Below are 24,914 nucleotides of genomic sequence, written 5' to 3'. Positions count from 1 at the left end.
TGTCCCCCCCCCCCCTATCCTGGTCCTCATCTTGTAGTAATGCCTGTCCCCCCCCCCCCCATCCTGGTCCCCATCTTGTAGTAATGCCTGTTCCCCCCCCCCCCCCAATCCTGGTCCCCATCTTGTAGTAATGCCTGTTCCCCCCCCTATCCTGGTCCCCATCTTGTAGTAATGCCTGTTCCCCCCCCCATCCTGGTCCCCATCTTGTAGTAATGCCTGTTCCCCCCCCCCCCCCATCCTGGTCCCCATCTTGTAGTAATGCCTGTTCCCCCCCCCCCCCCCCAATCCTGGTCCCCATCTTGTAGTAATGCCTGTTCCCCCCTATCCTGGTCCCCATCTTGTAGTAATGCCTGTTCCCCCCCTATCCTGGTCCCCATCTTGTAGTAATGCCTTTTCCCCCCTATCCTGGTCCCCATCTTGTAGTAATGCCTGTTTCCCCCCCCCCCCCCATCCTGGTCCCCATCTTGTAATAATGTCCCCAGACTGTAGATATGTTCCCTATTGTGCTGTTCTTCCTTTCTTCCTATACACATAAAAGAGAGGAAAAAAAAAAGCAAGCTTCTTTTAATCTGTCCTGTGTTCCGTGCACATGTGGCCGCTGGCACTGTACTGTAGACCCCTCGATGACAGACGCCGCCGACAGACTTTATTTCAGTAGAATTTGTGCCCTTGGACGCACATTCAATTGAAATGTATTGGAGTTCAGAGACTCTGCACAGTAATGCTAATGCAAGCCGCCAGCCAATCAGGCCAATGCTGACATCCGCATGCTTGCATGTGTCCGTGATATCATATGCTGCCGTGCCGGCACTCCGATGTCAGCTGCTGGCCTCTGATTGCTTGGCATAAGTATTGCTGTGTAGAGAGTCTCTGCTCAGCAATACATTTCAATTGAATGTGCTGTTGGCGGCCCCATGGAGCGGGCAAAGATCGCCCAGGGGTCTACAGTGCCTGCGGGCTTCATGAAGCAGCCTCTTGTCTTATTCATGCTGCTTGTAATTCGGGTAGCATGAATCTAATGACAAGGTCCCATTATAACGTATGTTTTCCGGAGCCACATTTGCGTGAAGCATCGGCTGTGATATGCTAATGACCCCCGGCTTCTGCGATGGAGGCAGTAATTCCTCCATCCCCTCTGCTGCCAGCGTCCGTGGGAATCTCACTGCACTTACGTGATATCCAAGTGCAGTGCGATGTTTCATTCACACCCATAGACTTGTATAGGTGTGAGTGAGCCGAGTGTCGCTGCCAATCGCAGCATGTTATGATTGTTCTCATGCCGAATCGCCATAACAAAATAATGACGGATCTGAGCTGCCCCATAGTATAACACTGGGCCGAGTGCTATGCCATGTTTACACTCGTAGCACTCTGCCGTGTTATATGGTAGTGTGACTCTGGCATAAATCTTGCAGTTTTCACATTTCCTGTTATTTACGAAAGACTTTTCATCAGTCTCATTATCATTAGTGATGAGCGAGTACACTCGTTGCTCCGGTTTTCCCAAGCACGCTCGGGTGGTCTCCGAGTATTTGTGACTGCTCGGACATTTAGTTTTTGTTGACACAGCTGCATGATTTACAGCTACTAGCCAGCCTGAGTACATGTAGGGGTTGCCTGGTTGCTAGGGAACCCCCACATGTATTCAAGCTGTCTATCAGCTGTAAATCATGCAGCTGTGGCGATGAAAACTAAATCTCCGAGCAGTCACAAATACTCAGAGACCACCCAAGCAACGAGTACACTCGCTCATCACTAATTATCATCTGTCAGGATTACAGTGAGATAAGTAGGTAATGCAGGATCCACCAGTTACAATGTGCGATGTCACAGCTCACCTTCCCTAACCCCTGCTCAGTGATCACTGCTCAGATCAGAGCATGCTTGGTTTATACAAAAGAAAGTCTATTTCTGCTTGTGCACGTGTTTATTTAGAGACTATAGAGAGATCTCTCCCAGGAAATCTAGTATCTGTTTTTGTTTAAAAAACAAAACAAAAAACTAGGAAACTTTTCTGGTTTGTCAAAACTCTTCATTTGCCACTGACTGCTGATGTTGACTGCAGATGTTCAGGGATCCAATTTTATACAGGAAAAGTTGTAGTTCAAAATAAAATGGGAATGGTGGACCTCTCCATCCACAAAAACATCAGCTATGCAGGCCTAATAAATTGCTTTCAGAAATGAGCATTTCTAAAAAATACTTGATCTACTAAAATCTTACCAGCTGCGCTAGCAGTACACAAGTCATTTGTGGCAAACCCAATGTGGCATGGAATGTCGTTCAATTTTTTTTTTCAACCCCTTCCTGCCCCAGTTCTAGAATGGGTTTAGGAGCTGAGCCTATTCGACACAAGATGTTAGTCTTACAGCAGCGACTAGGACTAGCTCTGAGCGGCATTTAGCCCATTTACGACCTACGATCTATAGGTGCGTCATAGGTCGTCTCCTTCTCTTTGATGCCAGCACTGACCCCGCATCTTTTCAGGCATATGACAGCTGATTTAATCAGCTGTCATGTGCCCCTTACAGCCGTGGGTGGTATCTCAACCCACCTGGGACTGTTAACATGTTAAATCTCGCTGTCAATCTGACTGCGGCATTTTACATGAGTGCACCGGAAGAGTGTCACAAACTCCGCCCAGCGGCACCCTTGCCTCATGATCGAGGGGCACCAATAGGTTGGCATGACAACCGGCAGTCTGCAGAAGACCTTCTATGCTTGTCATTGCAGATCTGCTATGAACCTTGGCCCATGGCCAGCTGTCGTTGCAGATGATTATTCCTGCTATGTGTAACACAAGCGATCAGAAGATGGAAGCGTCAAGTCTCCTAAGGAAACTATTGAAGCAAGTAAAAAGTGTGGAAAAAATGTAAAAATCCAAATCACCCCCCTTTTGCCCTATTCAAAATAAAACAATAATAATAAAAAAAAAATTGGTATCGCTGCGTTCAGAAAAGCCCGATGTATCAAAATGTAAAAAGAATCTGATCAGAAAACGGTGCAACAATAAAAAAACTGTATCTACCCTAAAATGGTATCAATAAAACAGTCGTCTCGGCGCACAAAAAAAATAAGCTCTCACCCAGATCCTGAAAAATGCAGATGTTGCAGGTCCTGGAAAATGACACCTTTTTTAACCCCTCAACCCCCAGTTCTTTTTTCGTGTTTTTGTTTTTCGCTCCCCTTCTTTCCAGAGCCCTAACTTTTTTTTATTTTTCCATCAATATGGCCATGTGAGGGCTTATTTTTTGCGGCACGAGTTGTACTTTTGAACGATACCATTGGTTTTACCATGTTGTGTATCAGAAAGCAGGGAAATAAATCCAAGTTCAATGAAATAGCAAAAAAAATGCAATCCCACACTTGTTTTTTGTTTGACGTTTTTTGCTAGGTTCACTAAATGCTAAAACTGACCTGCCATTATTATTCTCCAGGTCGTTACGAGTTCATAGACACCAAACATGTCTAGGTTCTTTTTTATCCAAGTAGTGAAAAAAAATTCCAAAATTTGCTAAAAAAAATTAAATAAAATTGCGCCATTTTCCGATACCCGTAACTTCTCCATTTTTCGTGACCTGGGGTTGGGTGAGGGTTTATTTTTTGCGTGCCGAGCTGAAGTTTTTAATTATACTACTTTTGTGCAGATACGTTTTTTTGATAGCCCGTTATTGCATTTTAATGCAATGTTGCGGCGACCAAAAAACGTAATTTTGGCGTTTTGATTTTTTTTCTCGCTACGCCGTTTAGTGATCAGGTTATTTTTTTTTTTTTTCTATTGATAGATTAGGCAATTCTGAACGCTGCGATGCCAAATATGTGTAGGTTTGATTTTTGTTTTTTATTTTATTTTGATTGGGGCGAAAGGGGGGTGATTTGAACTTTTATATTTTTATTATATTTTTAAACCCTTTTTTTTTTTTGGCATGATTCAATAGCCTCCATAGGAGGCTAGAAGCATGCACTACACGATCGCCTCTGCTACATAGAGGTGAAGCACAGATCACCTCTATGTAGCAGAAATGCAGCATTGCTTTGAGCGCCGACCACAGTGTGGCACTCACAGCAATCTGCCATCAACAACCATAGAGGTCTCAAGGAGACCTCAGGTTGTTATGGCAATGCACCGATGATCCCCGATGACGGATCACCGCCAGAGCCCACCTCAAAGCGGGGGAGTCTGCCAGCTGACATACTATCCCATCAGCTGGCAGAAAGGGGTTAACAAATGTGGGTGGTTTTTTTTCACCTAAATAAAAAAGAATCTATACATGTTTGGTATCTGCAAACTCATAATTACCTGGAGAATCATAATGGTAGCTCAGTTTTAGCATTTAGTGAACATGGTTTTTACCGTCCCCAGTCTTGTGATCACCGTTAATTACCGAATAACGGCAATCACAAAAAAAAAAACCTGAATTCCCATTTTCTCTCTCCTGTAGTATGATCTATCTATTCCTTTCTTTACAGTTGGGGTTGATGTTAGAGCTAGGGTAGGTGTTGGGACTGGGATTGGGGTGTAGGGGATAGGGTTAGGGTTTGGGATACGGTTGGGATTAGGGTCAGGGGTAGGGCTGTGTTAGGGTTGGAGTTAGAATTAAGGGGGTTTCCACTGTTTAGGTACATCAAGGGTCTCCAAACGCTACATGGCGCCCACCATTAATTCCCTTGTGAAGAAAAAAATGTTTGTGGGAAAATAGTAAAATGTTAATTTCCTCCTTCCACATTGCTTTAGTTCTTGTGAAGCACCTGAAGGGTTAATAAACTTCTTGAATGTGGTTTTGAGCACCTTGAGGGGTGCAATTTTTAGAATGGTGTCACTTCGGAGTATTGCCTGTCATATTGCCCCCCCAACTCACTTCAAATGTGAGGTGGTCCCTGAAAAATTTTTTTATTTTGTTGGCAAAATGAGAAATCGCTGGTCAAATTTTAACCCTTCTAACGTCCTAACAAAAGAATTAAAGGTTTGAAAATTGCAACATTTTCAAAATTTTTGCCAAATTTCCTTTTTTTCATGAACAGAAGTCATATTGAAGAAATTTTAACATGACTAACAATATGTCACAAAAAACGCAATCAGAATCAGTAGGATCCAATGAAGCGTTCCAGAGTTAGTACCTCATAAAGTGACCGTGGTCAGAATTGTAATTGATGGTTTGGTCATTAAGGTCGAAATTGGCTCTGTCACTAAGGGGTTAGGGATCTGCTACTTCTTAAAGGGAACCTGTCACCCCCAAAATCGATGGTGAGGTAAGCTCACCGTCATCAGGGGCTTATCTACAGCATTCTGTAATGCTGTAGATAAGCTCCCGATGTTACCTGAAAGAGGAGAAAAAGAGATTAGATTATACTCACCCAGGGGCGGTCCCACTGCGGTCCGGTCCGATGGGTGTCTCAGGTCCACTCCGGCGCCTCCTATCTTCATTCCATGACGTCCTCTTCTGGTCTTCATGCCGCAGCCCCGGTGCAGGTGTACTATGTCTGCCCTGTTGAGGGCAGAGCAAAGTACTGCAGTGCGCAGGTGCCGGAAAGGTCAGAGAGGCCCGGCACCTGCAGTACTTTGCTCTGCCCTCAACAGGGCAGACATAGTACGCCTGCACCGGAGCTGCGGCGTGAAGACCAGAAGAGGATGTCATGGAATGAAGATAGGAGGCGCCGGAGCGGACCTGAGACGCCCATCGGAGCGGGACCGCCCCTGGGTGAGTATAATCTAACGTCTTTTTCTCCTCTTTCAGGTAACATCGGCGGCTTATCTACAGCATTACAGAATGCTGTAGATAAGCCCCTGATGACGGTGAGCTTACCTCACCATCGATTTTGGGGGTGACAGGTTCCCTTTAATCGTTCTGTATTAATCATCCATGTGCACACCTCAGGCCATGTAGATGGAACAGGTCTCTTACAGACTGGCTAAACACCTCAGGCCATGTAGACGGAACAGGTCTCTTGCAGACTGGCTAGACACCTCAGGCCATGTAGACGGAATAGGTCTCTTGCAGACTGGCTAGACACCTCAGGCCATGTAGACGGAATAGGTCTCTTGCAGACTAGCTAGACACCTCAGGCCATGTAGATGGAACAGGTCTCTTGCAGACTGGCTAGACCCCTCAGGCCATGTAGATGGAACAGGTCTCTTGCAGACTGGCTAGACACCTCAGGCCATGTAGATGGAACAGGTCTATTACAGACCGGCTAGACACCTCAGGCAGTGTAGATGGAACAGGTCTCTTGCAGACTGGCTAGACCCCTCAGGCCATGTAGATGGAACAGGTCTCTTGCAGACTGGCTAGACACCTCAGGCCATGTAGATGGAACAGGTCTATTACAGACCGGCTAGACACCTCAGGCAGTGTAGATGGAACAGGTCTCTTGCAGACTGGCTAGACACCTCAGGCCATGTAGATGGAACAGGTCTATTACAGACCGGCTAGACACCTCAGGTAGTGTAGATGGAACAGGTCTCTTGCAGACTGGCTAGACCCCTCAGGCCATGTAGATGGAACAGGTCTCTTACAGACTGGCTAGACACCTCAGGCCATGTAGATGGAACAGGTCTCTTGCAGACTGGCTAGACCCCTCAGGCCATGTAGATGGAACATGTCTCTTACAGACTGGCTAGTAGGTGCAGTTGTCTATTATGTTTTTTGTTATATTTGCTCCAATAAGTTGGACCTGATTCAGATGTCAGTATTTTCCATGTACAAGAAAAAATAAACAATTTATTTTGATCACTGTCATTGTTCTTATACGTGGAGGAAAAGGAGTTTCTGCAGCTTCACCTTCCCTTGAAAATCAGCCCACACTTTGATATTACACCAGTGTGGTACGATTTTTTTTCTCACCCAGACCCATAGACTTTCACGTCTGATTTTGATCTTGCCAGGATAGGTCTCTGTTCTTTTAAGGCCCCGTCTCACATAGCGAGATCGCTGCTGAGTCACAAGTTTTGTGACGCAACAGCGACCTCCATAGCGATCTCGCTATGTGTGACACGTACCAGCGATCAGGCCCCTGCTGCGAGATCGCTGGTCGTGTCGGAATGGCCTGGACCTTTTTTTGGTCATTGAGGCCCCGCTGACATCGCTGAATCGGTGTGTGTGACACCGATCCAGCGATGTCTTCACTGGTAACCAGGGTAAACATCGGGTTACTAAGCGCAGGGCCGCGCTTAGTAACCCGATGTTTACCCTGGTTACCAAAAAAAACAAACACTACATACTCGCCTTTCGGTGTCCAGGTCCCTTGCCGTCTGCTTCCTGCTCTCACTGACTGCCGTACAGTGAGAAGTGAGAGCACAGCGGTGACGTCACTGCTGCTCTCACTTCTCACTGTACGGCCGGATCTCAGTCAGAGCAGGAAGCAGACGGCAAGGGACCTGGACACCGAAAGGCGAGTATGTAGTGTTTGTTTTTTTTGGTAACCAGGGTAAACATCGGGTTACTAAGCGCGGCCCTGCGCTTAGTAACCCGATGTTTACCCTGGTTACCCGGGTGCTGCAGGGGGACTTCGGCATCGTTGAAGACAGTTTCAACGATGCCGAAGTCGTTCCCCTGATCGTTGGTCGCTGGAGAGAGCTGTCTGTGTGACAGCTCCCCAGCGACCACACAGCGACTTACCAACGATCACGGCCAGGTTGTATCGCTGGTCGTGATCGTTGGTAAATCGCTTAGTGAGACGGGGCCTTTAGTTTCAACAAGTTTTTATTTTTCCAAGAAAATTTAAGAAAGCTTCACAACAAAATCCCACGCAGGGGAATTTACATGAATATAATCAAATTCCGGATTAATTGTAACGGTTTTTAAACAATACAATTAAACACATAGACAAAGACAGGTAGTTGGAGAAGACAAGAGGGGAGGGGGGGAGTAAGAGATCTATTGCTGCATCAGGGTATTACTAATCAGTCAATCAATGGTCAGGTACAGGGAGTGAGCCCGACAAAAACTATCGGATGTTAAATTGGTCTCATATAGATAGTGTTAAGACTTGGTCAAGATTACTGCTAGGGTTCCTTTCAATCCACGGTCTCCATAAATGAAAGTAAAGGTACCTTCACACGAAGCGACGCTGCAGCGATAGCGACAACGATGCCGATCGCTGCAGCGTCGCTGTTTGATCGCTGGGGAGCTGTCACACAGACCGCTCTCCAGCGACCAACGATGCCGAGGTCCCCGGGTAACCAGGGTAAACATCGGGTTGCTAAGCGCAGGGCCGCGCTTAGTAACCCGATGTTTACCCTGGTTACCAGCGTAAAAGTGAAAAAAACAAACAGTACATACTCACCTGCGCGTCCCCCTGCGTCTGCTTCCTGACACTGACTGAGCTCCGGCCCTAACAGCACAGCGGTGACGTCATCGCGGTGCTTTCACTTTCACTTTAGGGCCGGCGCTCAGTAAGGGTCAGGAAGCAGAAGCTGGGGGACGCGCAGGTGAGCATGTACTGTTTGTTTTTTTCACTTTTACGCTGGTAACCAGGGTAAACATCGGGTTACTAAGCGCGGCCCTGCGCTTGGTAACCCGATGTTTACCCTGGTTACCAGTGTAAAACATCGCTGGGTATCGTTGCTTTTGCTTTCAAACACAACGATACACAGCGATCGGACGACCAAATAAAGTTCTGGACTTTATTCAGCGACCAGCGACATCACAGCAGGATCCTGATCGCTGCTGCGTGTCAAACGAAACGATATCGCTAGCGAGGACGCTGCAACGTCACGGATCGCTAGCGATGTCGTTTCGTGTGAAGGTACCTTAAGGCTCCCAAGAGTCCTCTCTTGTAGCTTGTAATCGTTCACATAGCATGATAGTGTTCATCTTGTCAATTACTGAGGAAAGAGATAGGGTAGTTGTTTTCCATTTCGTTGCTATGTGTAACTTAGCGGCGAGGAACAGTTGATTGACTAAATTATGGAGCCTGCTGGAGAAGCCCGGGTGTCTGGCCCCCAGCAGGAATACCGTTGGATCTAACTGGATCGCCCCACCATATAACTCCTCTACAATAGATTTGATCCTAGACCAAAAGGTGGAAACCACCGGACAGTCCCACCACGTGTGCTTCAGATCACCCAGGGCACCACACCCTCTGAAACACCGATCCGATAAGTTTGGGTAAATAACATGTAGCTTGCTCGGAACTAAATATGTTAGGTCTCTGTTCTTTTAAATGGAATACTTAGTCTGAGGAAAAACTCAGGTACGTGAACAAGCCCCATAGACTGTCATAGTACGAGAAAATCACCGATGGCACTCGTATGAGAAATACTGACGTCTGAGTGAGGTTTTACTCTGCTTGTTCTGCAGACCAGATGACCATTGTGAAAATAGAGGTACAGTTTGCAGAATCGTTAGTGCTCCTGCTAATTTTGGACTGTTTATGGGGCAAAGAATGTCTTCTGCTGATACGTACGTGTGACTGCTGGGATTGAAGAAATATTTTTGGGTTTCTCTAGGAAATACAACCTACCTGTGGGAGTTCCTGTTAGACTTGCTTCAGGATAAGAATACGTGCCCCAGATACATCAAGTGGACCCAAAGGGAGAAGGGCATCTTCAAGCTGGTGGATTCTAAAGCAGTTTCAAAACTTTGGGGGAAACACAAAAACAAACCAGACATGAACTATGAGACTATGGGGAGAGCTTTACGGTAAGTAGGACACACATTACAAACTAGAACATGACTGTGAGAGTGATCAGAATAATTGCCCTGATTTCACTCCTAACCATGACCACATCTGAAGGCAGCACCTGGTATTTGTAAAAAAAACAGCGAAAGCTGCCCAGACACTGAAGCAATATTGTTGGGGTATGATCACACATTATGTGGTGGGTGTTTATATTTAAAAAAAAAAAAAAAAAAAAAAGGCACACCCCAAATGAGTGGGTCTCAATGGCTGCAAACTGCAAATCCATATAGGAACTCAACTTGCATTGTCTGCTTTACATAAGTGGGTAGTCATGTTACTTTATTGACTTTCATCCTTCAGATATTACTATCAAAGAGGAATTCTAGCAAAAGTGGAGGGTCAGCGGCTCGTGTACCAGTTCAAAGAGATGCCCAAGAATATTGTGGTCATAGAAGATGACAAAGCCGAGGCCTGCACGGAAGAGATGGTGTCTGCAATTGATGACAAGACTCTGGAGCGGGTATCTATTCCCACAGAGGGCATACTTAAAATGTCTATGCCAGCACGGATAGAGAAAAACCTGACTCAACAAACATCACCAAGGAAGCCTAGACTAGTCAGCTTGGTGTCTCCTGTCAGTGAGGCACCTCCTCACTCGCCCACCAGCACCACACCAAACCCAGCACAGAGGTCAGTATCTCATTACAGGTTTTCGAAGTACATTGAGTAATTGTTTTTCATTATTTTGAAATTGTTTCCAAACAGAGGCATGGATAGTCTTCTGCTATGCAGAGCACATCATTTGAGACTTATGTACCCCAGCAGATAATATACCGATATCATGCTCGTTTACTTATCTCTATACTGACACAGCTCTAGAAATGGGGTATTACTAAGTTATCCATATAGTCAATATGTCCAGCCCACTACAGCACCCAAGAAAAGGCCATTTCTTTCTTACCCCTGGGTTCAACAGAAACTTTACGGTCCATCATATAGGTCTACTTGGTGCCAGGCAGCACTTGCTTCACTCAGAGCGCCCTCTGCTGGCCACCTGTCAATTATCTTAGAGGCTTTTTAGAATGGATAGTAATTCCGTCTGATTTTGAGAGCAGAGCCTGGTATCCGAGACATGCCACCAGGGTTGCCAACCTGAATATTTTTTTCATTGTGGTCTTTTATAAATAAAGATTCATTGAACTTTTAAGTGATGTTGTCTATAGTACAGAACACTGATATGTAAGATTGAATTCTAAAATAGTCACAGTAATGTTTTACGGGCATTGGAAAAAGTCTCCCTTTTTATGGACTGTGTAAGGATTACTGAGAATTGGCGACCCTGCTTGGTACAAAAAGTGTATGTATGTATGTATGTATGCACCGTTCGAAAGTTTAGGGTCACTTAGAAATTTCCTTATTTTTTGAAAGAAAAGCACAGTTTTTTCCAATGAAGCTAACATTAAATGATTCAGAAATACACTCTATACATTGTTAATGTGGTAAATGACTATTCTAGCTGCAAACGTCTGGTTTGTAATCCAATATCTTCATAGGTGTATAGAGGCCCTTTTCCAACATCAGTCGTGTGTTCTTATGGTACTGTGTTTGCTAACTGTGTAAGAAGGCTAATGTATGGTTAGAATACCCTTGAAAACCCTTGTGCAAGTATGTTAGCACAGCTGAAAGCAGTTTGGCTGATTAGAGAACCTATAAACCTGACCTTCCTTTGAGCTTGTTGAGAATCTGGAGCATTACATTTGTTGGTTCCATTAAACTCTCAAAATGGCCAGAAAAAAAGAACTTTCATGTGAAACTCGACAGTCTATTCTTGTTCTTAGAAATGAAGGCTATTCCATGTGAGAAATTGCCAAGAAACTGAAGCATTTCTACAACGATGTGTACTACTCCCTTCAGAGGATAGCACAAACAGAAGTGGGAGGCCCCGCTGCACAACTGAGCAACAAGACAAGTACATTAAAGTCTGTAGTTTGAGAAATCGACGCCTCACAGGTCCTCAACTGGCAGCTTCATTAAATAGTACATGCAAAACGCCAGTGTCAACGTCTACAGTGAAGAAACGACTCCGGGATGCTGGCCTTCAGGGCAGAATGGAAAAGAAAAAGCCATATCTGAGACTGGCTAATAAAAGGAAAAGATTAATATGGGTAAAACAACACAGACATTGGACAAAGGAATATTGGAAAAAAGTGTTGTGGACAAACAAATCCAAGTTTGAGGTGTTTGGATCACACAGAAGAACATTTGTGAGAGGCAGAACAACTGAAAAGATGTTGGAAGAGTGCCTGAAGCCATCTGTCAAGCATGGTGGAGGTAATGTGGTGGTCTGGGGTTTCATTGGTGCTGGTAAAGTGGGAGATTTGTACAAGATAAAAGGGATATTGAATAAGGAAGGCTATCACTCCATTTTGCAACGCCATGCCATACCCTGTGGACAGCGCTTGATTGGAGCCAATTTCATCCTACAACAGGACAATGACCCAAAGCACACCTCCAAATTATGCAAGAACTATTTAGGGAAGAAGCAGGCAGCTGGTATTCTATCTGTAATGGTGTGGCCAGCGCAGTCACCAGATCTCAACGCCATTGAGCTGTTGTGGGAGCAGCTTGACGGTATGGTATGCAAAAAGTGCCCATCAAGCCAAACCAACTCGTGGGAGGGGGTCCTGGAAGCATGGGGTGAAATTTCTCCAGATTACTGTATATACTCGAGTATAAGCCGAGATTTTCAGCCCAAATTTTTGGGCTGAAAGTGCCCCCTCGGCTTATACTCGAGTCACGGTCGGCAGGTGAGGGGGAGAGGGCACTGAGGCATACTTACCTGCTTCCGGGGCTCCTGGCGCTCCCCCTGCCCGTCCCACGGTCTTCAGTGCCGCAGCTCTCCCCCTGTTCAGCGGTCACATGGGACCGCTCATTAGAGAAATGAATAGGTTGCTCCACCTCCCATAGGGGCGGAGCCGCATAATTCATTTCTCTAATCAGCGGTGCCGGTGACCGCTGACAGAGGAAGAGGCTGCGGCACCGAAGACCAGCTGTCCGGGGGAAGGAGCGGGACGCCGGGAGCAGGTAAGTATCGCATATTTACCTTCCCTCGTTCCACCCGCCGGGCGCCGCTCAGTCTTCGCGTCCTCTTGTTCTGACTGTTCAGGTCAGAGGGTGCGATGACGCATATAGTGTGCGTGCCGCCCTCTGCCTGATCAGTCAGTGCGGAGAGACGCCGGGACGGGACGCTGAGGAGCTGCAAGCAAGAGAGGTGAGTATGTGTTTTGTTTTTTTTATTGCAGCAGCAGCAGCAATGGCACAGATTTATGTGGAGTATCTATGGGGCAACGGTGCAGAGAACTATATATAAGGCACAGCTTTATGTGGTGTATCTATGGGGCAACGGTGCAGAGAACTATATATAAGGCACAGCTTTATGTGGAGCATCTATGGGGCAACGGTGCAGAGCACTATATACACTCACCGGCCACTTTATTAGGTACACCATGCTAGTAACGGGTTGGACCCCCTTTTGCCTTCAGAACTGCCTCAATTCTTCGTGGCATAGATTCAACAAGGTGCTGGAAGCATTCCTCAGAGATTTTGGTCCATATTGACATGATGGCATCACACAGTTGCCGCAGATTTGTCGGCTGCACATCCCAAAGATGCTCCATATAAGGCAGGATGGATCCATGCTTTCATGTTGTTTACGCCAAATTCTGACCCTACCATCCGAATGTCGCAGCAGAAATCGAGACTCATCAGACCAAGCAACGTTTTTCCAATCTTCTACTGTCCAATTTCGATGAGCTTGTACAAATTGTAGCCTCAGTTTCCTGTTCTTAGCTGAAAGGAGTGGTACCCGGTGTGGTCTTCTGCTGCTGTAGCCCATCTGCCTCAAAGTTCGACGCACTGTGCGTTCAGAGATGCTCTTAGGCCTACCTTGGTTGTAACGGGTGGCGATTTGAGTCACTGTTGCCTTTCTATCAGCTCGAACCAGTCTGCCCATTCTCCTCTGACCTCTGGCATCAACAAAACAGAACTGCCGCTCACTGGATTTTTTTTATTTTTCGGACCATTCTCTGTAAACCCTAGAGATGGTTGTGCGTGAAAATCCCAGTAGATCAGCAGTTTCTGAAATACTCAGACCAGCCCTTCTGGCACCAACAACCATACCACGTTCAAAGGCACTCAAATCACCTTTCTTCCCCATACTGATGCTCGGTTTGAACTGCAGGAGATTGTCTTGACCATGTCTACATGCCTAAATGCACTGAGTTGCCGCCATGTGATTGGCTGATTAGAAATTAAGTGTTAACAAGAAGTTGGACAGGTGTACCTAATAAAGTGGCCGGTGAGTGTATAAGGCACAGCTTTACGTGGAGCATCTATGGGGCAACGGTGCAGAGCATTATATATAAGGCACAGCTTTATGTGGAGCATCTATGGGGCAACGGTGCAGAGCACTATATATAAGGCACAGCTTTATGTGGAGCATCTATGGGGCCATAATCAAAGGTCAAAGGTGCAGAGCATTATATATGGCACAGCTATCTATGGGGCCATAATCAAAGGTGCAGAGCATTATATATGGCACAGCTATCTATGGGGCCATAATCAAAGGTGCAGAGCATTATATATGGCACAGCTATCTATGGGGCCATAATCAAAGGTGCAGAGCATTATATATGGCACAGCTATCTATGGGGCCATAATCAAAGGTGCAGAGGTAATATATAGCACAGCTATCTATGGGGCCATAATCAAAGGTGCAGAGCATTGTATATGGCACAGCTTTCTATGGAGCATCTATGGGGCCATAATGAATTGTGCAGAGCATTATATGTGGCACAGCTTTGTCGAGCATCTATGGGGCCATAATGAACGGTATGGAGTATCTATTTTTAATTTTGAAATTCACCGGTAGCTGCTGCATTTTCCACCCTAGGCTTATACTCGAGTCAATAAGTTTTCCCAGTTTTTTGTGGCAAAATTAGGGGGGTCGGCTTATACTCGAGTATATACGGTATCTCAGCAAATTAACTGCTAGAATGCCAAAAGTCTGCAATGCTGTAATTGCTGCAAAGGGAGCATTCTTTGACAAAAGTAAAGCTTGAAGGAGAAAATAATTTCAAATAAAAATCTTCTTTTCGAACCTTGTCAATGTCATTTGGCAACTCATTTGATTAATAAAAGTATGAGTTTTCATGGAAAACACAAAATTGCCTCAGTGACCCCAAACTTTTGAATGGGGGGGTGTGTGTGTGTGTGTGTGTGTGTGTGTGTGTGTATATATATATATATATATATATATGTGTGTGTGTGTAGCCTGGCGCAGAGTAATTTGATATTTTTGTGTTTCTTCATAGGACTGTTCGTGTTGCAATGCAAGTGCCTGTTGTGATGACTTCCCTGGGCCAGAAAATTTCCACTTTGGCCGTCCAGTCCATGAACCCAGGGTCCACATTGTTAGCCAATACCAGCCCCACAACTGCAACAGCTCCAAAGGTTGTAATCCAGACAATACCAACGATGATGCAAGCTTCCTCAGAAAGTGACAAATTCACAGTGCAACCTGCCAAAATAATAACCATCCCAACCTCTCAGCTCACCCAGTGTCAGCTGCAGACAAAGCCCAACTTAGGTGGTGCTGGGGGCTTGAATCTGTTGGGCACACCACTGACTGTGCGAGCACTTACTCCTGTGTCCATTGCCCATGGGACCCCTGTTATGAGACTAGCGATGCCTGCACAACAGGCTCGGTGCCAGACGCCACCCCGAGTCATTAGCACCCTTATTAAAGGACCTGAAATGAAATCGGACATACTGTTGAGCAGGCAGGACGGAGAAATGAAAACATATCAGCTGGTTAAAGAGGATCCAGCCGATGGGGGCAAAACAGTAACTCATGTTGTGGTGGTTAGTGCTCCTGCAGGAATTACTTTGCCTGTGACTGTCAAGCAAGAAGGGACGGTGGTCTGTGAAAAGTGAGACGCGTTCCACTAGCGGGGTGTAAGATTTGGGTCAAACTGACAAAACATTTTCTATGGAAGAAAGGGAGGTGGTTCCAGTCCAGCGAGACTTTAAAGCAAGTGACAGACAATGTGTATATGTGGAGTGTAAAAGACAATTCTGTGAGCGGATGTTGGGTCGCACGCTGATGGGAATATTGCCTCTAAGATCACCAGGAAACGTGACCGCAAAAGAAAACCGAAAGGGACCAAAGTGTTCATTCATATATACATAGATCTATTTTTAAGGTGCACTAAATAAGACCGAACACTAAAATTACTTTGCAGAGTGGCTGTTTATGCTCCCAAAACAAAGATTAGGTCAAAGCGGAATTGTATATGATCATGTTTTTATTTCTTTATATATATTTACAGTATATATGAGTTCTTTTGTTTGTTTTTTTTTTTTTTTTTTAATACCAGCAATTTATACCACTGTGTACAAATAGCCCTCATTGAACTGGTGCTATGTGACAACTCTGCTATACAAGTATGTGGACGTGGCGCGTGTAAAAGAGACTCCTTTTTTTAAGTTTTTATTTTTACGCGCAATGTGCAAAAGAGATTTGGATTAAGAAGTGGATTTCATGTGGAAGCCTTAGACTGATTCAATTTTATTTTTCCTCGGAATAAGCTAACGGCTTGTGTAAAGCAATGTTTTTTTATATATATAAATATATTATAGAAAATATGGAGAGAAAAAAAAGGAACTTGTACCTAGCACAGTATTGGCATAGAATTACTTGTAACATATTTTATATGGTAGAATAAAGTCTTGATTTTTTTTTTTTTTTAATATTAAACGGCTGAAAAAGTCTAAAAACATACATGAGCTGCCAGCCTTTCAATCAGCGAAGGGTTAAACTATGGGCACGACAGGCAACAGTACGGCAACTTGCTTCTGTCACACGGAATCCAGGCATACATTTCAGCTCCTGCTATCCATTTGAGCGGTCCCCACACGCATGAGCCCCTTTTTTTGGAGTGCAAGCATTTTGAAGCCTGCTATTTTTTTAGTTGAAGTAATTGGGGCAGTCTAGGGGAGGGAGGGATAAAGTACCAGTGTTCAGAATGAACTACAATAGTTTGTATATTCAACATTTGAAGTATATTCTATTTTGTTGTACTCTTGTTTCAAAGTGTATTCAAGTAGATTTTACTGCAATATAGAAAATTAATTTCATGCCTTGTCTTGTCTTTTTGTTTTTTTGCCACCATGAATGATATCACTTGATCTTCATTGTACCATACGATAGGGGCCTGAAAGGTTCTGGATTACACTGGTCAACGCAATTTTTCTGGCAAAAGGTTTTAAAACATTTTAAGTCAATTTTGGCTGCTGATTACGAATATGAACTCCGTTTTCGGCTATCACATCAGGATTTCGAGATGTTTTCAATTTTTGATGAAAATTACTCCTAATGTTTTATGATAAAAACACATGATTTTCGGTACTACATTTTGTATATTCTTAATCAATGAATAACAGAGATTACAAAGTCTATGTACAGCAAATCAAATATACTTACAGAATTAAACTACAAAATATAAAAACACATATATATGGCACACAGATGAATGACAAATGGCAGCTATTTGAACTTTCTTTTCTTGGCTGATCTGTGATGTACAGCTTCTGGGTTGTCTCTCATCAAGCTCCAGCAATAGTCAGCCATCATATGTGAGTCCCACCGGCCTTGATACCGTTCTTCCATTGTTTTAATGTCCTGATGAAAACGCTCCCCTTGTTCCTCGCTCACATCCCCAAGGTTCTCTGGAAAAAAGTCCAAATGGCTGTGTAAATAGTGAATCTTGATACTCATTCTACATCCAAGATTTTGCAGACTCATTAGTAGCTCTTCCACAATCTCTTCATAGTTGTCTGCTTTCTTATTCCCTAGAAAATTCTGCACCACATTACAAAATGCATTCCAAGCTCTTTCTTCTGTCTCATTCATTGATGTGATAAAATTTGGGTCTCTCATAAGTGTTCTTATTTGAGGTCCATCAAATATTCCAGCCTTTTTCTTCTCTTCACTAAGACCAGGAAAAGTTGAACATATATAGTTAAAGGATTCTCCACTGTGATTGAGAGCTTTGACGAACTGCTTCATCAATCCAAGTTTTATGTGTAAGGGAGGAAAGACAATGTTCTTCCTATCCACTAGAGGATCATGGATGACATTCTTATCGCCAGATGCCAAACTCTGTCGCTGAGGCCATTCAGTTTTCACCCAATGCTCTGCTGTAGCTCTACTGTCCCAGTAGCACAGAAAACAAGGGTGTTTTGTGTACTCTCCTCGCAGACCCAAAAGAAAGTTAACCATTTTCAAATCAACACAAATTAACCACCCAAATTAAACTAAATTTACCTTAGTGAACCGTATAAACTGGCACTTTTCATACACTACTTATTTTTATCATAGAATTCATGAAAATGGGCTATATACCTATAGGGCAAAAACGTGATGTGATAAAGAAATTATAAAATCAGATTTGAATTCAGCACCCTCAAATTAGTCTAAAACTGTTCTTAAAGTCCATGCCAGAAATTTTTTTTTTGTAGACCAGTGTTATCATTTCTTGGAATCTTGAGCTCTAAAGGGAATCTGTAATCAAGTTTTTGCCACCTTGAGAGCAGCATAATGTAGGGGCAGAGACCCTGACTTCAGCAATGTGTTAAATCACTGGCCTGCTTGCGGTAGTTTAGTGATAATCTCTAGCTGATAAGTGATTTTTATCAAAGGACTAGTCAACCTGCTGCCTTGTAGTCATGATTCCTGAGCTTTGTATAACCTTGCCCCCACCACTGACCGCTTTCTGTGTACACTGCATAGGCAGAAAGGTGCAATCAGTGGTGTGAGTGGGGTGTTAGAGAGCTCAGCAATCAGTGAACTGGTAGATCTGCAGTAAAGAAAATAGATTCAGAGTATGTGCACACGCTGCGGATTTTGTTGCAGATCCACAGCGGATTTGACGCTGCGGATCTGCAGCTGTTTTCCATGAGTTTACAGTACCATGTAAACCTATGGAAAACAAAATCTTCAGTGCACATGCTGCGGAAAATACCGCACGAAAACGCAGTGGTTTACATTCCGCAGCATGTCAATTCTTTGTGCGGATTCCACAGCGGTTTACACCTGCTCCATAATAAGAATCCGTAGGTGTAAATCCGCAGTGGAATCCGCACAAAAACCGCGGTAATTCCGCAGGTAATCCGCAGTGCGGTTTACCTGTGAATTTACTAAAACAGGTGCGGAAAAATTCGCAGACATCCCACCTACGTGTGCACGTACCCCCCCCCCCCCCCAAAAAAAAAAAATAAAAAAATAAAAACTGCTGCAAGCAGCGCCGGTTTCACATTTGCGGTTGAGTCGCAGCGTCTTGTCCGCAAACGCATGCTAATGCAGCGTTTTTCATCTGCATCAGCTTACGCATGACTGCAAAAAAAAAGCTGGGTTTGTATGCGTTCAATATTTCCAGGAGGGCATATCTAAATCAGTTCCTGGACATGCGCAGTCTGAAGTACGCAAGCGCATCGCATTCCCATAGACAGTAATGCGTTTTTTAATGCACTCATTCGCATGCCTGCGCATATTTGACGGAAATTTGCCGCCTCAAAAATTGCAACATGGGGCGTTAGCCGTGCCTCGCCGCACACCACGAAAAGATGTATGTGTAAGCAACCGCAGGCGAACGCATGTACCTGCGTCCACAATATAAAAGATATTAAATCAAGACGCATGCGGACACAACTGCAAATGTGAAACCGGCGGACACAACTGCAAATGTGAAACCGGCCTAAGTCACTCCTAGGTGATATCGGTATCTCGTGCTCCCCTCACATGGTGCAGCAAAAACCGTCAGATTCCTGTTAAGGCTATGTGCACACGTTGCAGATTTAACTGGAATTTTCTGTGCAGATTCTGCATTTCTTGGCAGAAAACGTAGGTCAGAATCTGCGCTTTTTTTGCGTTTTTTTCCTGTGGATTTGCTACCAATTTCTTCCTTTTTTTTTTTTTTTTTTTTTTTTTTTAACTCCTGTGGATTTCTGTTATGGAATGGGTGCAGAAACGCAGCAGATCTGCAAAAAGAATTGACATGGTCCTTTTTTTGAATCCGCTGCGTTTTCCGTGCGGATTTTTCTGCACCATTAGCACAGCTTTTTTTTTTTTTGGCCATTGATTTACCGTGTACTGTAAATCACTTGCGGATCTGCAGCGTTTCTGCTCGGGGAAAAAAGGCTGCAGATCCGCAGGAAATCTGCAACGTGTGCACATACCCTAAGGTTGCAGAACACCCAGTATAACAACAATTAATAAAATATGTCGCTTGGATTTCTTTCTCAAATTCGGTCACTATATTTTGCAATGCATTTCCTAACTTTCCAGTTTACCAAAAGCTCATCGTTTCCCAGTGCTGTATCATATCCAATGTTTTTTTTTATGTATATTTTCTAACAATGTAAAGTGATGCGTTCCACATGGACGACGCACAGCGGAAGGTCTGCGTATGATCTACTAGGCAGACCTGTAGTAATGCGTGGCGTCTTACAGATGGACTGACCTTTGCTTATTGTGCCCAGATTTACCCTCTTGGGACCCAGTAAATTGCTTTTAGATATCTCAAACTGCTCCAATCCATTGGGTCTGCAAATATTCACAAATAAAAGGGTTTCAGGAACTGAGTGGGAAACAGTCGCTTATTTACGAAGAATGACTTAATTCAATCTGAAAAGTTACTCAAGTTTTGGCTAGTCTCTAACTTTTATTTCTCCTAGAACAGTAGAGACACCCAGAAATTGGTATAGGAAGTGATCGTGGCGTCCTAGGTGCTTTCCTTCAGGCCGCAATCACACATCCATGTGTCACTGTGATTCACAGACTGGCCCGGGTTCTCCTGACCAGAACCTGACAGCCTCAAGGGCATGTACAATATGAAGCTGTCAGGTTCAGGTCAGGAGAACTGGAACTATTTCATAAGTCTGTGATATAGTATGGATGGCTGCATTAAAGAAAAAAAAAACCAGGCCAATCATGTCTGTACTAACATAATTAGCTTTGCGTTCTCATCCTCTTTGTGGAAAGGTGCCGCCACTGCCCTTTATTGCTTGCAGAAGGCCTAGTCCTTTAAAACTGACCAAGCTACTACAGGCTGCAATTTATTATAAACAAAACGTGTGTATATGTATATAATGTTTTTTTAATTGTGTGTGTGTATATATATATTTTATCTTTTTTTGTTAGATATACTTTGCTTGTTGTTGGCTCAGTGTGGTGTTCATTGTACAGACAGAATACTGACCAAAACATCCAGCATTCTGAATGGAGCCATCCTCCAGCCTGTGGTTTATCCGGCACTCGCACGCTATTGCCAACCCTATTAATCCTTTCCTTCCAGCAGTGTTGGTTTGATCAGTAGTTGCAATCGTGTGTTGCTACAGTACAGCATAGCAATACTTGTGGCAGCAGCTGACACTGATGGATACAGCTCATCTTGATACCTGCTGGCATTGATCATACATTAGGATTGTAATCCCTGTGAACACGACAGCATGACTTGTGCTTATTTCTGTAGGTGAAGGATCGATTAATCAAATATTTTATGCTGGAAAACTGTCGTGAAATGTCGCATAATTTCCGCACCAAAATATTGTGACTTTTGGCCGTTTCATTCAAATTTACAGCAGCTTGAGCTGGGGCGATCCGGGCCGGGACTTGATGTGACCATACTCGCCAAATTCATCAAAACTGCTGGCCGTTTTTGTCAGAAATGCTACTCCAGTCACTGACACGCGTCGTCATAAGTGAGACTATCGTGAGAAAGTGCTCAGAATTCATTAATGGGCACACACCTTTTGATGACTTTGGTGCAGGAGTCTCCCCCATAAGTTTCTCCTTGTGCAAAGTGCCAATCGGCATAGGGAGACCATGCAATGCTCCCCTGGAAATTTTAAATATGCCAGAATCTATTTCAAAGTGAAAAAGTGGTACTCTTTATGTGGCAATCCTAAAAGTCAATATTCTTGAGCCTTGCCATGTGACTTGGTATAAGAATGCAAACCAGTACCTCCATTTGCAGGTGTGTTTTGGGGTGTATTCCACTCATCAGGGTAAAGCAGATCAGATTTGGCTGGTTGAGAAATCGGAACGTTAAGGTGTAAATCTTTTCCTTCGGCTTAGGGACCTTATAGGCTTGGCTAGGCTTATTTCTGGGGTATGCCATTGTGTTGCTGCTCTTGCCCACTTCTGTAAACCTATATACAACATAAAGGATTGTATGGCGCAGCTTACCAATGGACAATGTGTACACATGAAATTGCAAATAATACATGCTGGGAAGTGAGGGTAAGAAAACTCCAACATGTGTAGTGCTGGCAGAATAAGTGGGCAGAGGAACCTCTCACTGGTATCAATTGTATGGCAAGTAGCTGCCAGTCATTTCTGGCTAAATAACATTGGTATGTACTGGAGAAATGGTTTGAACAGGTAGGGCATGAGTAATACAAACCTTTTTTTCTTCCAGTTTTTGTGTCGGATGCATTTTAATGGCTCATGTAGGAGAGGAAAAAATAACTCCAGTGAAGGGTGTAATACAATCTGTCGCTCAGGTGTAGTGCTTCCTCATCCTTGGTCCAAGAAAGGCAACGTCTCACAGGTACTGGTTCATGAAGCCTTGCAGTTTTTCACATTTGGATGAGGAAGCATGCTGGACTGGAGGAAGGCATGCTGCATGATGAATCTGACGAGCGAGGGTTATAATGCTCCCATCACTCTGTCCTAATTGGGTGACGATGGCATGTGAACGGCATTAGTCTCCAGATTGTAGCAAGCAGTAGAACATGGCACTCCTGACAGCAGGTGCATATGTAGGAGCCAATCTGTAGTAGATCGATGAAGAACTTGGCCATCAGATGATGTAGAACAAAGACTATTTACAATCCACATAAACATACGACATTTCGGTCTTTGTTTAGAGCTCCTTCGGATATATGGGAGTATATAAGACTCAATGCTGACACTATATACAGAATAAAGTGTGACTGGAAAGTGGGAATATCACTAGCGGTATGGCACCCATAGGAGTTGGCATGTGTTAAATGGCAGCATCAGGAAGTGTATATAGCAAATGACCCAGGAAACCCTAATTGTTCAGCTCACGTAGGGCTTCCTGTTGCTGCCATTTAACACACGCCAACTCCTATGGGTGCCATACCTCTAGTGGTATTCCCACGTTCTAGTTGTGCTGTGTAATGTATACAGTGGCTTGCGAAAGTAATTTGATTTGTGTGTGGGGAGTCAGCACTAGTCTAAGTTGGAGATGTGAGACAAATATAGGCGGAAATTAAAGTTATGGGATTAAATAACTAAAAATATGCACATGCTAATGTGTTCACACCTTTTGCAATGAAATCTTTAAAACAAAAAAAATATATATCTTTTCATAAAGTGTCACATGGTCTGTCAGTATATACACATCTTTTCTGAAAGGCCACAGATGCTCTAACACCATAAAACAAAAGGCACCAAGTTGTTGGGAAGTGTATATGTCAGGGTTGGGTTAAAAAAAAAAAAAAGAGAAAAAATTATCCCAATCTCTGATGATCCCCAGAAGCACCATCAAATCCATTATCAAATTGAAAGAACATGGTACCACAACAAACCTGCGGAGAGAGGGCCGCCCACCAAAACTTTCAGCCCGGGCAAGGAGGGCATTAATCAGAGCGGCAGCACAGAGATCAAAGGTAACATTGAATGAGCTGCAGAGTTCCCAAGTAGAGACTGGATATCTGTCCATATGATCACAATAATCCATACACATAGAGGTGTCCTTTACGGAAGAGTGGGCAGAGAATCGCCTTTACTTACGAAAATAGTTTCCCAAAAGACGTGGGTGACTCCCCAAATGTATAGAGGAAGGTGCTGTGGCCAGGTGAGACTAAAATTTAACTTTTTGGCAACCAAGGTGCTAATTATGCAAATTGTCTCTTCAGAGAGGAAGAGAGCTAGAACTCTAGTGCCACATATTGGAAGGTAGCAATCCTACAAGTAAATGTTGAGCCTTGTCACATGACTTAAGATAATAGCCAAACCAGATCTCAATTTGCAGACAGCGCTTTAACCAGTGTCCGTGTGTGTAATACTTGTGGCAAACGTGTGCCGCATCAGTACCACATGGTACTGGGAAGTAGCGGTACAGTTAGCGATGTTCCCTAACACTGGGTGCTGAAGACAGCTCTCATCATTGTCCCCTGCTCTGCCGGCAATCAGCACGAGCAGGGGAGAATGTTGAGTTATATTCAATTGATAATAGCAAGAGCAGGCGGCTGATGGGCCTACTACTCTCATCAGCCTACACCTGCTGCTAATAACAGTGAGAGCAGGCGGCTGCTGATGGGGATTTTCATCAGCTACTGCCTGCGCCATAAAAAAAAAAAAACCTGGCATGAGATCTCCTATATTTTTGATAAGCAGCTAGGCAAAACTGACAGATGCAGGCTGCAACCCTCAGCACCCTGCAAGACTGGTTATCAAGAATAGAGGGATCCCAGACTTTTTTTTCTAAATTATTTAACTAAATTTTAAAAACTTTTAGGGTCCCTCCCATTTTCAACAACCAGCCTTGCTAAAGCAGGCAGCTGGGAGTTGGTATTCTCAGGCTGGTAAGGGGCCATGGATGTTAACACACCCTCAGCCTAAAAATAGCAGCCAGCAGCTACCCAGAAAAGGCACATCTATTAGATGTGCCAATTCTGGCTCTTTGCCTGGCTCTTCCCACTTGCCCGGTAGCAAGTGGAGTAATATTTGTGGGGTTAATGTCACCTTTGTATTGTCTAGTGACATCAAGTCCACAGATTAGTAATGGAGAGGCGTCTACACTTGTATGGTAAATAAACACACAGCATGTATAAAATCTTTTACTTGAAATATATAGAAGACACATTTTTATTTAAAAATAACAGAGTTATACTCACCTAACACCCATTCCATTGAAACCCTCATCTCCTGTAATAAAAAAAAACAAAAAACCCCAACCATATCCCTCACCTGTCAGACGTTCTGTCCCATGCCGTAATCCACATCTGGGGATAAATAGTTTTCAATCTGGACAGTGCCAAGATGCAACCTTCCAGGCTAAGAACCGCTGGGGAATAATCTGCCATGAGGGCAGCATCAGTGACCTCATCGAGGTTACCGTGGGTCACTGAAGCTGCATCTCCAGACAGGCTGAACTGCGGTGACCTCAGCACCGTGAGAAAAAGTCACCAAGTTCACTTCA

General features: G+C 44.2%; 1 protein-coding gene across 5 annotated transcripts in view; it reads left to right on the top strand.

Annotated features, from left to right (window-relative positions):
* ELF2 (E74 like ETS transcription factor 2) overlaps positions 1 to 16,820 on the top strand; it is a 149,129-nt gene extending 132,309 nt beyond the window's left edge. For 3 of the 5 annotated variants that reach the window (XM_077279184.1, XM_077279183.1, XM_077279186.1), the window contains 3 exons: positions 9,449 to 9,641; positions 9,982 to 10,311; positions 14,994 to 16,820. In XM_077279184.1, the coding sequence (XP_077135299.1) occupies positions 9,449 to 9,641; positions 9,982 to 10,311; positions 14,994 to 15,615 (1,145 nt within the window). In that variant the 3' untranslated portion in view covers positions 15,616 to 16,820. The remainder of the gene's footprint in view (positions 1 to 9,448; positions 9,642 to 9,981; positions 10,312 to 14,993) is intronic. The other 2 variants (XM_077279185.1, XM_077279187.1) reach the window with 1 other exon arrangement.
* Positions 16,821 to 24,914: the final 8,094 nt, after the last annotated feature.

The sequence above is a fragment of the Ranitomeya variabilis genome, chromosome 1, assembly GCF_051348905.1.
Source record: "Ranitomeya variabilis isolate aRanVar5 chromosome 1, aRanVar5.hap1, whole genome shotgun sequence".
NCBI classification, from domain to species: Eukaryota; Metazoa; Chordata; class Amphibia; order Anura; family Dendrobatidae; genus Ranitomeya; species Ranitomeya variabilis.
The sequence above is the reverse complement of the archived record's forward strand: the minus strand, read 5'-3'. Positions and strand labels throughout refer to the sequence as shown.